Below are 13,956 nucleotides of genomic sequence, written 5' to 3'. Positions count from 1 at the left end.
GTTGTGCTTCTTTCTTCTTTTTTTGATGGTTTTTGATACCGTATGTGTTAAGTCCTCCTTTTCTTTTGGAGTTTCACCATCCTTGTCCAGGTTTAGACACTTAGAGCTCTATTTTCCTGACTAGCGCAAATCCGGCGCGGCGCATGGTGTATCTCTGCGAGGGGACGATTTTGAACGGATTGTTGTAACCTCGCGCGTAGCTGGCGTATTTAGCAAAAGTGTCTGTCTGTGCACCGACGGGCCGACTTTATTCGCCACCAATCATAGCGACTTCATGCATTGCCTTTAAGTGAGGTGCAATGACAATCTCGCATGTATGGAGAGAGCGCTCTGTGCTGACTATAGCATTGTCACTTGGCCTGTATGGCAAAAGACAACATGAATGAATACAGTAAGAACTGGTGATAATGGCGGGTGACTTGAATATGTCCGGGGATATCATGACTCTATCGCCACCTATGCACAATCATTTGTGCATGTGGCCTCCCCGCCCTCATAGCTGTGTGCTGGCCAGTGAGGTGATTTAAAGAAATAAAAATGGTCCAATAAAGATGATAATAATGGGATGCATTCAATGAACTGCGTTCTGCAATGATTCAGAGGGTTGTATGTCCGCTGTTCATATATTTATGAATAAAATACGTTTGAGCCACCCCACATGTCTGTGGAGTTTGTGTATCTGTCTGCCCACTCTGCATGGAGGTTAGCTTGACCCGGTTTTGGTACTTTAGTGGTCGGTGTACGCCCCGGGCATTTAAAATGGGACGTCTACGCTAATGTGGGCGTCACCAGAATCCTCTCCAATTCAAGATGGTTATTGCGTACCCTTTAAAAGCGGTGCAAATAGTCTCGCATGGTGACAGCATATATGCGTGACTGGAGCATTGAACGTTAGCGGTATACCCTTTTTACATTCAGAATGAGCTAGTGAAAAATTCTTGCCGACTTAAATGTGTTGGCAGACCTCATTGATCTATATCTCCTCCTTATTCTCTCTGTCTCTGGTAAAGAAAGTCATGAGTGAAGTGATATACGTTATATGATCTTGTAGTCGTATGTTTGTTGTATCAAGCCAAGTCTCTGTATTCATGGTGGCGAAAGCATTGCTTTCTCTGGGTGGAATATGTAAATGAGGGGTTTGAGGTCTGTCTCTCAAACCTCATGTACTATCTGAGAATAGTGACGTTCAGTTGGGGTCAAAGAATGGCTTGCAGGGGAAAAAACGAACCGTCAGGATTGAACAATGTGTCCAAAAATAGTTTTCATTTTGTCACTTAAACTGCCATTTAAGAGCCATTTCTCTCAGTTCTCCATATCTTACCTGATCACCACTGATTCTTTGCAATATATGCACGCCTGGGCACAAAGAGTGAATTCTCATACTGCACCAAGATTTCAGTTGTCTAACATTAAAAGAAAACCACAGCAACACAGTACTGCAGAGTTCAAATTTAATTTATATCTACCAAAGTTAAATTTATTTTACCTTAATTATGTTGGCTTGGTAGCAGAGATATTTCAGTGCTGATGAAACAAAAATGGAATACACAAAACCGTTAGGACGGCTCTATTATGAGACATAAGTAAAAATGGATGTTATTTCAGCAAGCCATTAAATAAGTGCCTGTCCTGTGTACTCGCCCAGATTTTGAATCATTTCCCTCTCAAAACAACTTCCTCCATTCTATGCGCCCCGAAAAGAAATAACAGAAAAACACAAGCGGCTTTAAACCCGAGCACTACCTTGTGAGTCCTCGAGGGGCTGCAGCTTGGCTTTGAGGGGGGCGGACATGGTGGTGAAGCATTCCCAAGAGATTAGTTGCATCTCTCACATGAGTTGTACCTGATAAAAATTTCAACCTACACACTGGTCTACACTGCTCCTTACCATAAAATGAAGGTTGTAATGCTGTGATTTATGTCTAATGGATAAGAGGTAGGTTATTATTATTTTTTTTTTAAATAAATAAAGGTTATATGAAAGTAGAAATTAACACACCACATGAAAATGTATCTCCCCATTGCAGTTAATAAAGATTTTATGATGGTGACAGTTTGGCAGCAAGTCACTGATGGTTTAGTGGTACACTCGCCTGACTTTGGTGCAGGCAGCGTGGGTTCAGTTCCCACTCAGTGACGGTGTGAATGCAAATGGTTGTCCGTTTCTATATGTGCCCTGCGACTGACTGGCGACCAGGTCAGGGTGTAGTCTGCCTTTTGCCCGAAGTCAGCTGGGATAGGCTCCAGCGCCCTGCTACCCTAACCAGAATAAGCAGTGTTGAAAATTGAAAAAAAATGGACAGTTTGGCAACAGTTCCATTATTGGTTATTAATAATGTTGGTCTAGTCGTTTAAAAATAAATCGACCTGCATCCAAGAAATTATTGTGTGGACAGGTTCTATTGTATTTTGTTGAAGTCCACTTGACATTCTTATTTAAGTGATTAATGATTTGCATGTGTGTAGTATGTATAATCGTTCATCCTCATCTTTATTTCTTTAAGTTGAACAATGCTGAAACAGCAACACCATTTGCTCATTCTTTTGCCAATGGTTATTAGCCATGTATACGCCACCATTGAATACCATGTTGACAATGTGTTCAGACAATTAGCCGTTTGGCTTGGTTCTGATAACTGTTGACCTTTTGGCAAGACTGAAAGACACATTTTTGTTATCCGATGACTTGAATTGATTAATTTTATACCTCTTTACATGACCAAATGGCAATGCATAACATTAAATTTTATGAGGTTGAAAAAAAAAACACTTACGGAACATTCATTTATTTACTTGGCTGTGGGGTTACTGATCTTGCCCATAAAGAGGATGCTGCAGGTGGAGTCTTCCAGGATAAAGACCAAGAAGGGTCTATCCAGTCTAAACTTCATAGGCATACTCATTGGCATAACCTCCACTGTAGTGACGCCTACTGCTACGGTCCCAATTTCGTCAATGGTCAGAACTGCCTCATGGGATGCCTGTGAAAGAAGCAGTTGGTTAGAAAGAAATGAAATTGTAGTAGAAGAAGAAAGTTGTGGCTATAGCAAAGGACCTCTGAATGATTCTTTATGTATGTATGTATGTATTTATGTATTGTATTGTATTGTATGTATGTATGTATGTATGTATGTATGAAACCACCCTACAGGGTGCTATTGCTAATAGAAATGTCAGGTTAGTGTGATGGTATTTATTAGGGGTGAGGTGTGTCAAAATGTTTGGGAGCCACTACTTTAGGGGTACAATGACTGGTCTTGACCTTACCTTTACCTGGTTTGCACTTGAATGTTACAGTTACCTTGGTTTCTTTAACCTTGAAAGGACATAAATTGACTCCTACTATACCTAGAAGTATCTCTGTGTTCAATTCTACCTTAGATAGCTTAAGCGCGACATCATCCGAAATCCCAGAGAAATCGGCAGTGTCTTCGAAAGCAGCGCTTATTCCCATTTCTTTCAATGTGCTGTCCAAGGCAGCTTCAGCAGAAATTGAGAATTTGGGTAAGAACACGTCCACAGATCTGAAATATACCAACAAGAGGTTGTGTCAGTGCCACTAAGAAATGCTGTTTGGACAAATCACTTTTCATTCTTACTGTTTATAAGTAGAGTCGTGCCAGTGCTTAATGTAGTCCTTGTTGATGTAGCCTTCCACGCTCTTCATCTTGCCCTCATCAGGCAGGACAATCATCATGGACGTGTTGCCTTTGTACGGCAGCATGAGGACGGTGGTGCTGTTGTCATCGTCGTAATACATTTCATAACGACCTGTCCTCATCATCATGTCAACTTCCACTTTGGTAGTATCGTCCACATGGAAGTCAGCCTTTCTTGTCAGTGAGTTGTTGAAGGGTCTGTCCCACGCTCCTGTAACCAGACATAAAAACGTTTTTAAACTTACTTTGTAACTCTGTGACATGCTCTCGCTTTTCCATCTCCTACCTTTGAAGTAGACCGTGTTGATCAGCATCATAGCCATGTTTTCATCCAATTCCTTAACATGATCTTTAATCATGTTACGGGTTTTGTTAGCTATGTATGAGTTGATCTCAGCCGCAGCCTCTTGAGATTTCCCAAAGTCAACCTTGAGGACCTCAGCAGAGTAGAATTCCTTGGCATTTTTTATGAAGGAGTCACAGGGACTGAAGTGGGAGTCTAAAGCAACTGCATTAGTGACATCAAGCTCCTGGTGCACATTGTTTTCGCCAAGTTTATGAAAAAGATGCTTGTACCCTTGGTTGATCGTAGCCTGCTCCTTCCCACTGTAGCCAAGAGTGGAAAACAGCTGGCTGTGGGTCTCACCATGTGCCCCTGTGGACAGTAGGGACAGGGCGGTGGAGATGCCCAGTGGGGAGAAGAAGATGTTCTCTGCAGCACCTGCTTTGGCTTTCAGGGTTTTATAAAGGGCAAAGGCAAAATCTGCATTGGGAGGGGACAGCCCGTGGCATTTCATGTTATCTCCATGGTGGTGGTCTGCCAGGCATGCAGCCAGCAGCAATGCCACGACAGTGCAGCTTGCAAAGAAATGATGCATCTTTACAACCTGTTCAGAACAATTTGGAAAAGGCAAGTTATAGCCAAATTCAGCACTATAAGCAAATGTGATAGCATTATTATGTATTTACAAGATGTAATGATCTAATGTCATTTCTTTTATTCCATTTGTGGTGAAGAGGCAGCTTCCCACACACTGTATATAGTTTTCCAATGAGTTGTTCAATTGTTTCTTTTGACAAAATTGTGTCCACTTTTATATACAGTTGAACCTCTAATGTTAAAACACCCCAAAAGTGATACAATTCAGAGTTCAACCAAGGTTTTTTTTGTTGAAAAATATGCTACAAAATTCAAATAAAACACACACGGAATAAATTCATCTCTTGAGATGTTGACTCAGTGAACGTCTAAAGAATTGAATCCACAATGGTGCTTTTTTTTTTTTTGTGGGGGCTATTCTGTTTTTTTTTTTTTTTTTTTGTGAAGGCATCCCAGAAGGCTAGCAGTAATAGCAAAGAGGGAAGGTATTACAGTATAATCATAACCATTCCATTGTACACTACACTTCATCTAGAGTCTTGAGAATAGTTCTGAGGTATATTTCACTGCATGATAAACACTTATATGACAAACATATACAGGTAAATTGGAGATTCTTCTAATAAAGGGACAGTCACAAAAAAAATCTATTTGTGATTGTTTGAAGAGATGTGTCCCTAAAATCCTCCAACAAACGACGAAGTATATATTTTTTATATATACCGTATGTCTTTAAAATCATCTCATATTTACATTTGATGAAGTCTGAGAAGATTCCTCTTGCCATTGCTTACCTTTTATTGTCCTCTTTGCTGCGGGCAGATCAACAGAATTTTCCCCATTTTATACACCTCCTCAGACAGTCATGTTGGTTAAAGATTAACCAGAATTGCCTCTGTCCTAGCAAAGAGATACCTTATCTGTTTGGACAATCACACACAACTCACATGTGCAACAAAGGGGTGAAAAGCCCGTAGTTCTTTTTGGGAACAAATTGCATCAGATGCTTGGATGTTACGGTTACGGATCTAATTCAATCCAAACTAGAAATCGACCACCTGGTATACGTATGCAGAGAGACGGCATTTCAAAATCAATTTTTTAATTTGATAATCACTTGCAACTTTAAGTAAATCAAAATAAAATATGCTAACTTCCTTTATCTGGCAATATGATTTAAATTTTCCATCCCCTGATTCAAACCTAAAATAATCAAATAACTTCTCACGTTAGTCCAATAGACCGATTTTTTTCAGTCAGATCAGGTTTTAAAGGTAAAAATTCTGAAGGGGATTCTCCAAGGTTGAAAACAATCTGTTCTGTGACGCTGTCCAACTTTGATTTTTGGTGTATTTCCAATAGGAAATGGGAACCGATCACATTGGAGGAATCAATCCCTCAATTTTATATACTGCTTGTCTTACTGTAAGTGAGCAGGAGCCTATCCCAACTGACTTTCGACGAGAGGCGGAGCACACCCTGGACTGGTCGCCGGCCATTGGCAGGGAACATAATAGAGACATTCACATTCACACCTATGGGCAATTTGGAATGTTTAAATAACCTGAATTAAATATGGGCAGAATGTGGAAGGAAGCCAGAATAAACGGACAAAACCCACACAAGCACAGGGAGAGCATGGAAACTCTTCACAGGAAGGCTTTAGTCGTAATGGCGGCGCATGCACATGCAGCGGCTTCTCTCTGTCCCGACCGAACAATGTTTTTGTGTCTTTCGTCTCATACGTCAGAGTGTTTTAGCCTGTCTTCGTCAAGTCTACATGTCCCAAGGTCCAGATACAATCGTAGGTTTCTGCTCGACATAGGCAGAACTACTTTTACGGAGTTAAAGTCTACTCTCACTGAGGAGCTACAGAACTGCAGTCTGCTCCAGGTGCCTACAACAACTCCGACACTCACTCCTGTATTGCGCCAACAGTGGAGGCGCCACGAGCGGCGAAGGAGGAAGTAGAAGCGGGCCAAGCATCGAGGTATCCAAGCAAGCCGAGCAGCTAACTACACAAGCTGGCAATTCCCACCATCGTGTTAGCCATTAGTGTACGTTCTCTGGAGAACAAGCTGGATTACATTTGACTACTCCGCCCTATGCGTAAAACTGTGAGAAAGTGCTGTGTTTGTGGGAACATGGCTTAACAGCAGTGTTCCAGAGAGCGCCATTCAGCTCGACCGGCTAGCATGCTACCGAGCGGACAGAGCTCACGTCAAGGGAGGTAAGACCTGCAGCGGCGGGCTCTGTGTTTACATCAATGTTGCCTGGTGCCGGGACGCTGTCTTGGTCAGTCAACTCTGCTCACCACTACTAGAGTTTATGGTTCTAAATTTACTGCCGTACTGCTTGTGGCTGTTTACATCCCTCCCAGCTCCAATAAACACAACAGGAGTGAAGCGCTATACCATCACATCACACAGCAGACGGCCCACCCAGATGCTTTCCTCATCCTGGCTGGGGATTTCAAACTTCCTGACCCCAAGACTGTGTTTCCAAAACTCTCCTCAAGCATTCACTTTCCAACACGGGGAAATAACACTCTGGACAATGTTTTTACCACCCTGAGAGGAGCCAACAAGGCCCTTCACCTCCCCCACCTCAGTGCCTCAGACCACCTCAATGTAATGCTAATGCCTTCTTACAGACTACCGGTTATAGTCACCCAACCAGTTCGGAAACAGGTACAAGTGTGAGCAGAAGGGTCACTAGAGGCACTTCAAGACTGTTTTGCCACCACAGACTGGACCATGTTCAAACAGGCTGCCATCTACAACTCCATCACTGACCTTCAGGAGTACACAAAGACTTTTACCGCCTGCATTAGCAAATGCATGGATGGTGTCACCACCACTAAGTCGATCACTGTTCGTGCTAATCAGAAGCCATCGCTGCGACAGAGGTCTACAGACTACTGAAGGTCCGCAACGCTGCTTTTAGATCTGGGGATGAGGAGGGCCTGAGGACAGCTGGGGACAATCTGTCCTGTGGCATCAGAGAGGCCAAGAGGGAGTACTCCAGGAGGATCACACACCGCTTCAGTAACAGCAGTGACACCAGGAGTCTGTGGCAAGGTATTCAGACCATTACGGACTACAAACCTTCACCACAGACCTGCGACAGTTCCACATCCCTGCTGAATGAGCTAAAAACCTTCTTTGCTCACTTTGAGGCACACAACAGCACACTTGCACACAAGTCTCCACCCCCTCCTGGTGACCAGGTGCTGTCACTGCCCCGGGACAGCGTGAGAAGTGTACGTAAAGCCCCGGGGCAAGATAACATACCTGGTTGTGTTCTGAGGGACTGTGCAGCTGAACTCACAGATGTCGTCATGAACATCTTCAACATCTCCTTGAGTCAGGCTGTTGTCCCTACGTGCTTCAAAGCCACCACCATCATCCCGGTCCCGAAGCAGTCATCTCCCTCCTGCTTTGATGACTACTGTACGGTAGCGCTCACTCCAATCTTGATGAAGTGCTTCGAGCGGCTAGTCATGCACCACATCAAGTCCTCGCCTCCCCCCCTCCTTGGACCCCTCCCAGTTTGCATATCGGTCCAACCGGTCAACGGATGATGCCATCTCCACCACCCTCCACTCTGCTCTCACACACCTGGACTCTAAGGACTCATATGTCAAAATGCTGTTCATAGGCTTCAGCTCAGCATTTGATACCATCATCCCCCAACAACTGATTCACAAACTGGACCAGCTGGGGCTCAACAATGCAATGTGAAACTGGCTGCTGGACTTTCTGACAGGGAGACCGCAGGCAGCAACACATCCAGCACCCTCACCCTGAACACAGGGGCTCCTCACGGATGTGTGTTGAGCCCCCTCCTCTTCACCCTGCTGACCTATGACTGGGCTCCAACCTCTTCGTCATGTTTTCATCAGCATTTCATCAGCAACGGGGACGAGACAGACTACAGGAGTGAGGTGAGCCGCCTGGCCGAGTGGTACATGGACAACAATATCTCCCTGAATGTGGAGAAAACCGAGGAGTTTGTTGTGGACTTGAGGAGAGTGCACTCCCAGCATACTCCCCTGAACATCAACGGTGCTGTGGTGGAGAGGGCGCGCAGCACCAAGTTCCTTGGAATGCACATCACTGAGGACATCTCCTGGACCAGCAACATCTCAGTACTGGCCAAGAAAGCTCACCAGCATTTCTACTTCCTGCGCAAGCTGAGAAGAGCCAGAGCCCTGACCCCCATCATGTGCTCGTTCTACAGAGGTACCATAGAGAGCATCCTTACCAGCTGCATTACTGTGTGGTATGGTGCCTGCACCGCATCTTGCCGCAAGACTCTCCATCCCATAGTGAGAGCAGCTGAGAAGATCACTGGAACCTCTCTTCCCTCCTTGCAGGACATTTACAGCACCCGCCTCACCCACAAAGCCCTCCTCCGCATAGCGCGGGATCAGGGAGGAGACTGCGGAGTCTGCGGGCCAGGAGCAGCTGAGTTAAAGACAGTTTTATTCATCAGGCTGTCAGGAAGCTGAACTCTCTGCCCTCTCTGCCCCCTCTACCATGGGCATGCACACACACGCGCACACTTCCCCACACTGCCTTCTAATTTGTAAATGTCTTTATGTGCCTTGGTATTCAGACTTGGACTATATTGCACGTCTCCTAATGTTTTATATTTGCCCATTTTATACTTCTTATACTTTATATCCATCCATCCGTCCATTTTCTGAGCCGCTTCTCCTCACTAGGGTCGCGGGCGTGCTGGAGCCTATCCCAGCTGTCATCGGGCAGGAGGCGGGGTACACCCTGAACTGGTTGCCAGCCAATCGCAGTATACTTTATATACCATAGTTTTATTTAGCTTCTTTATACTGATGTTTATTATTTATACTTGTTTTTGTATACATTTTTTGTAGCACCGTCGGCCCTTGAGTACCATAATTTTAATTCTCTGTATGTGCTACGCATATTGTAGAATTGACAATAAAGGTACCTTGTACCTTGTGGGGCAGACATGCTAAACACCGCTCCTGGTGTTAACTACTTATTCTTATCGATTGATATTCTTCCCAAATATATCTGTGGAATTCTGAATTTTAGGACTACATGGGCATTCAACTTCAGATGTTTCACTGTCGGTCCAAACTACCCACGAGTAAGGTCAGTAAGGTAAAATTGTCAATTTGTTTTTGTTTACTGTTTCACTCAATATGAGAAGGTGATAATGGTTTTCATTATGTCTGGTTTCTCTATATGGCTATCAGCAGTTCATGGCTAGGGATTTTATTGTAACCAATACAAAGCAGGCCCACTGGAATACATTTTGAATATGCACAGATTGACAATATTTTTTATTTAACAAATCAATATTATATCCCCATTATTATCTTTTAAAACACTTCTTAAAACGCACTTTTACCGACGGGCTTTTGTGTAACATTGTGTTCTCATGCCTTTTATTTGGATTTATTTATGAATGTATTTATTTATTTATCTATCTATTTAGTTAGTTCAGTTGAATCTGTTGGGCTCTTGCAAAGCCTGGGCTCCTCAATCCGTTTTATATAATAGAGCTTATGAGAGCTGGCATTGTCATTGATGGTGTAGTGGTGCATTCGCCTGACTTCGGTGCAGGCAGCGTGGCTGCAGTTCCCACTCAGTGACAGTGTGAATGTAAGCGCCAGTGGTTGTCGGTGTCTATATGTACCAAGTGACTGACTGGTGACCAGTTCAGGGTGTAGTCCGCCTTTCTCCCAATGTCAGCTGGGATATGCTCCAGCATCCCGTGACCCTGAACAGAATAAATGGCATTGAGAATGGATGGATTGATGGATAGTTGGTATGCACTGCATATATTTTTAGATATTTATGTTTTTTAAATTTTGTCTTATTTTGTTTTTAAAAGTGCTATATAATTATTATTGTGAGTAGTAATAGTAGTTGTAGTGGTAGTAGTTGTACTAGTAGTAGTATTAAAGCATATCACTACAGTATATCATAATAAAATCAATTAAAAAAATGGAACGGAATGGAAGCACAGTGGAACATATTGTAGTTTCCATATCGGTCTCACTTCGGAGAGGTTCTGGATTCGAGTCTCAGCTCATGGCCTCCTGTATGGAGTTTCCATTGTTTTCTCATTGCTTGCTTTGGAGTACTCTGACTTCCTCCCACATTCCCCCAAATTTAAAGGCTCACTCAAAGGTGTATATTTGGGTGTAAATGGTTGTTTGCCTCCATGTGTCTTGCGATTGGCTGGCAATCAAGGGTGCCCCCCGCCTCTCGGCCCAAAGTCAACTGGGATAGGCTCCAGCTCATCTGTGACCTGAAACAGGATAAGCAGTAAAGAAAATGAATGGCTGCAATTCAAGTGTCAATTGCTCATGAAAGTGGACTTCTAACATATTATATTTTCCTCGTGTTGCACTTGCATCTGCTAATTTGGTGCTATTCTCGTTTGGATGACAAAAAAGATGGACCTTTTGGGCCCCTGACAAAATTTACCATCAAAATGAGAGGTCAAAAAAAGGTGATAGTGCGCAGTAGCTCGGCAGGCTTTGGAAACGGTAGGATGTTCAAACCACAGCAATTGAGTGCTGCCGCCTTGTAAAAACAACAATCAGTGTGTTAATGAATTCGCTCTACACTCCCTGGTTGTCTTGGCTCACTGACGGAGCGAGCAGTAATTATTGTTGACTTGAAATCTACTTGATGTCATTCATCATGCTATGAAACAACAGAATGCAAGTGGCGCTGCAGGAAACAAGTGGGAGGTTGTTCCATGGGATGGATCGATATGCTGTACTATATGACCTCTCCAGAGGACATGAACTCCACATTGTGGACACACTTAATGGCATGTAGTGCACTGTACATACTGTATGTACATGCCCCACATACTGTACATAATGGGCCATTTTTCTCAGTTATCCAGAACTTATCTGATCACCGCTGGTTCCTTGCAATAGATATGCATGCGTGAGCCCAAAAAAAGGGCATTCTCATATTGCTCCTGGATGTAATGTTGCAGTACCACTGGGACACCATTTTGTAGAGTTCAAATTTAATTTAAATGAAGGCGTATTCATTATATTAACTAAAATTTTAAAAAATAAAAATGTAAAAAATAATTTCTGTTAGCTGTTGAAACCTAAAATGGCATTAACAGAACCATTAGCATAACATATAAAGTAAGTAAGAAATGTATGTTAATGCGTATGTATGTTAATCAAGCTATTAAACAATTGCTTCTCTTGGGCATCCGCCCTGCTTTTTAATCAACACACCCTCAAAACAGTTCCCTGCATTATGTGCCCCCCCCGCCTCCCCGACCCAAAAACAAAAGAGGGTGTGACATTTCTAAGAATTTCTGTGAAATGGGACATTCCCATTCCGGGTTGTCTCAATTGTAATTTGTTTCGTCTTTTGTAAAAGTGTTTCTGCTTTTGTTAATTTGTTTTCTGAAATGTAAAAGTGTTTTGTTTTTTTGTTCATTTGTTTTCTGAAATGTAAAAGTGTTTTGGTTTTTGTTCATTTGTTTTCTGAAATGTAACGGTGTTTCACAATTTGTTATATTGTTTTGCGCTTCCTGGCCACCGTAATTTACTCCCCCTTATGAAAACTGAGTGATAAAAGCAGGGGTTGGATATTTTCCCATGTTTCAAGTCAAAGCAAAATTTTCATAAATCTCAAATTATGTTGGCGTAAACTCTTTTGCAGATTCACGAAGTGATGGTTACGACGTTTTCTCTCTGCCTTGAAATGCAAAAATACACCCGCATGGATAAAACCATATATTGTAGCAGGGACTTACCTTTTTTATTGCATTGGTAATAATGGTATTCATCCACAAATCCGAAAAATACCTCTCTCTCGCTCTCTCTGTAATAACTGTCATACACGTAGTTACGTTACGTTTTTGTCTATCATTTTGCGAGATGATAGTGGCGGCAGGGTGGGCGACTGGTTAGCACATCTGCCTCACAGTTCTGAGGACCGGGGTTCAAATCCCAGCCTCGCCTGTGTGGAATTTCCATGTTCTCCCCGTGCCTGCATGGGTTTTCTCCGAGTACTCCGGTTTCCTCCCACATCCCAAAAACATGCACAGTAGGTTGATTGAAGACTCTAAATTGCCCGCAGGTGTGAATGTGAGTGCGAATGGTTGTTTGTTTATATGTGCCCCGCGATAGGCTGGCGACCAGTTCATGGCCCGAAGATAGGTGGGATAGGCTCCAGCACGCCGGCGACACCCGTGAGGATAAGCGGTAAAGAAAATGGATGAATGCATGGATGGAAGTCCCAACTGTCGGCCCAGGACCCAAATGGCACAAATAGAAAAACAACCATTCAAAGTCACATTCATACCTAGGGACAGTTTTGGGGTCTTGTTTTTGGAATGTGGGAAGAAGTCAGAAAACATGGAGAAAACCCACGCAAGCATGGAGAGAACATGCAAACTCCATACAGGGGGATCTGAGCCGAGATTCGAACCAAGGACCTCTTGGCTGTGTACCACCGCTCACTTTATCATGTGTGGATAAATATTTCATATAAATTGGATGTCTACCAATGTCCTACGAGTGTACAGATGTATGTATTTTTATCCAAGCTACATTTCATTTTGTGGAGCTGTTTGTCAACTCCAACTCACGTTCACTATGCTGCTATTCTGCAGCTTAGGGAAGAGGGCTCCACTGCCCCACACAACAGAAAAAGGAAAGGATGAGTCGGCAGAAACAAACATGTTTTGTCCATGTAGATTGATATCACATTTGGATGACGAATCTCCATGATTGGTTGGCGACCGGTCCAGGGTGTAGCCCGCCTCTCGCCCAAAAACAGCCGGCAGAGGTTTTAGCTCACCCGCAATCCTCATGAGGACAGGCAATATATAAAATGGATGGATGGATGATGACTCTGTTTCATAAAAGTAACACTTTTTTCTAGGTACATAGTCAACTGCTTGGGATCAGGTAATGCTGGATTTACACTGCACATGTATCCAAGTGCCCAATTCCATTTAAATGCCTATATCCGAGTTTGATGACTGTCAATTTACATGTACATTTTAAGTGACACAGATCCCATATGGCTGTGTTTGACATTAGACTCCTGACACGGACAGTGTTGGGAAGATTACTTTGGAAATGCAGTCGGTTACACTTACAAGTTACCCTATTGAAAATGTAATAGCAGTGTAACTATTTCAATTACTTTCTAAAAGTAATATAACGGATCACATTTGATTGCTTTTCTTTATATTGAATGAATGCATCAACAGGATCCTTTGATGTTTTTCCTTTAAAAAAAGTGGATTAAAACCATATAGATCATACATTTGGATTCAACCACATATCTGTTATTTACACAAATAATAAACTGCTAGCAAAACACGATGGAACATAAATACATTAAAAAAAATTGCTCGTTGCATTAT

The 13,956-nt window shown here is 42.9% G+C and overlaps 1 protein-coding gene across 1 annotated transcript; it reads right to left on the bottom strand.

The window, feature by feature from the left end:
- Window positions 1–2,470: 2,470 nt before the first annotated feature.
- On the bottom strand, window positions 2,471–5,458 carry LOC133468584 (alpha-1-antitrypsin homolog). Its single transcript, XM_061754662.1, has 5 exons — window positions 5,334–5,458; window positions 3,946–4,546; window positions 3,600–3,870; window positions 3,377–3,524; window positions 2,471–2,981 (listed from the first exon to the last, which is right to left on the bottom strand). Exons 2-5 carry the CDS (start codon window positions 4,535–4,537, stop codon window positions 2,790–2,792), a joined length of 1,203 nt encoding a protein of 400 aa, XP_061610646.1. The 5' UTR covers window positions 4,538–4,546; window positions 5,334–5,458; the 3' UTR covers window positions 2,471–2,789.
- Between the last annotated feature and the right edge of the window lie 8,498 nt (window positions 5,459–13,956).

The sequence above is a fragment of the Phyllopteryx taeniolatus genome, chromosome 18 (genome assembly GCF_024500385.1).
Source record: "Phyllopteryx taeniolatus isolate TA_2022b chromosome 18, UOR_Ptae_1.2, whole genome shotgun sequence".
NCBI classification, from domain to species: domain Eukaryota; kingdom Metazoa; phylum Chordata; class Actinopteri; order Syngnathiformes; family Syngnathidae; genus Phyllopteryx; species Phyllopteryx taeniolatus.
The sequence above is the reverse complement of the archived record's forward strand: the minus strand, read 5'-3'. Positions and strand labels throughout refer to the sequence as shown.

Coding starts and splice junctions, on each gene's coding strand:
- LOC133468584 (XM_061754662.1), bottom strand. CDS start 4,537: ATGCATCATTTCTTTGCAAGCTGCACTGTCGTGGCATTGCTGCTGGCT. Junction 3,871..3,945: donor CAACACGGTCTACTTCAAAG/GTAGGAGATGGA, acceptor GTCTGGTTACAG/GAGCGTGGGACAGACCCTTC. Junction 3,525..3,599: donor CACGACTCTACTTATAAACA/GTAAGAATGAAA, acceptor GGTATATTTCAG/ATCTGTGGACGTGTTCTTAC.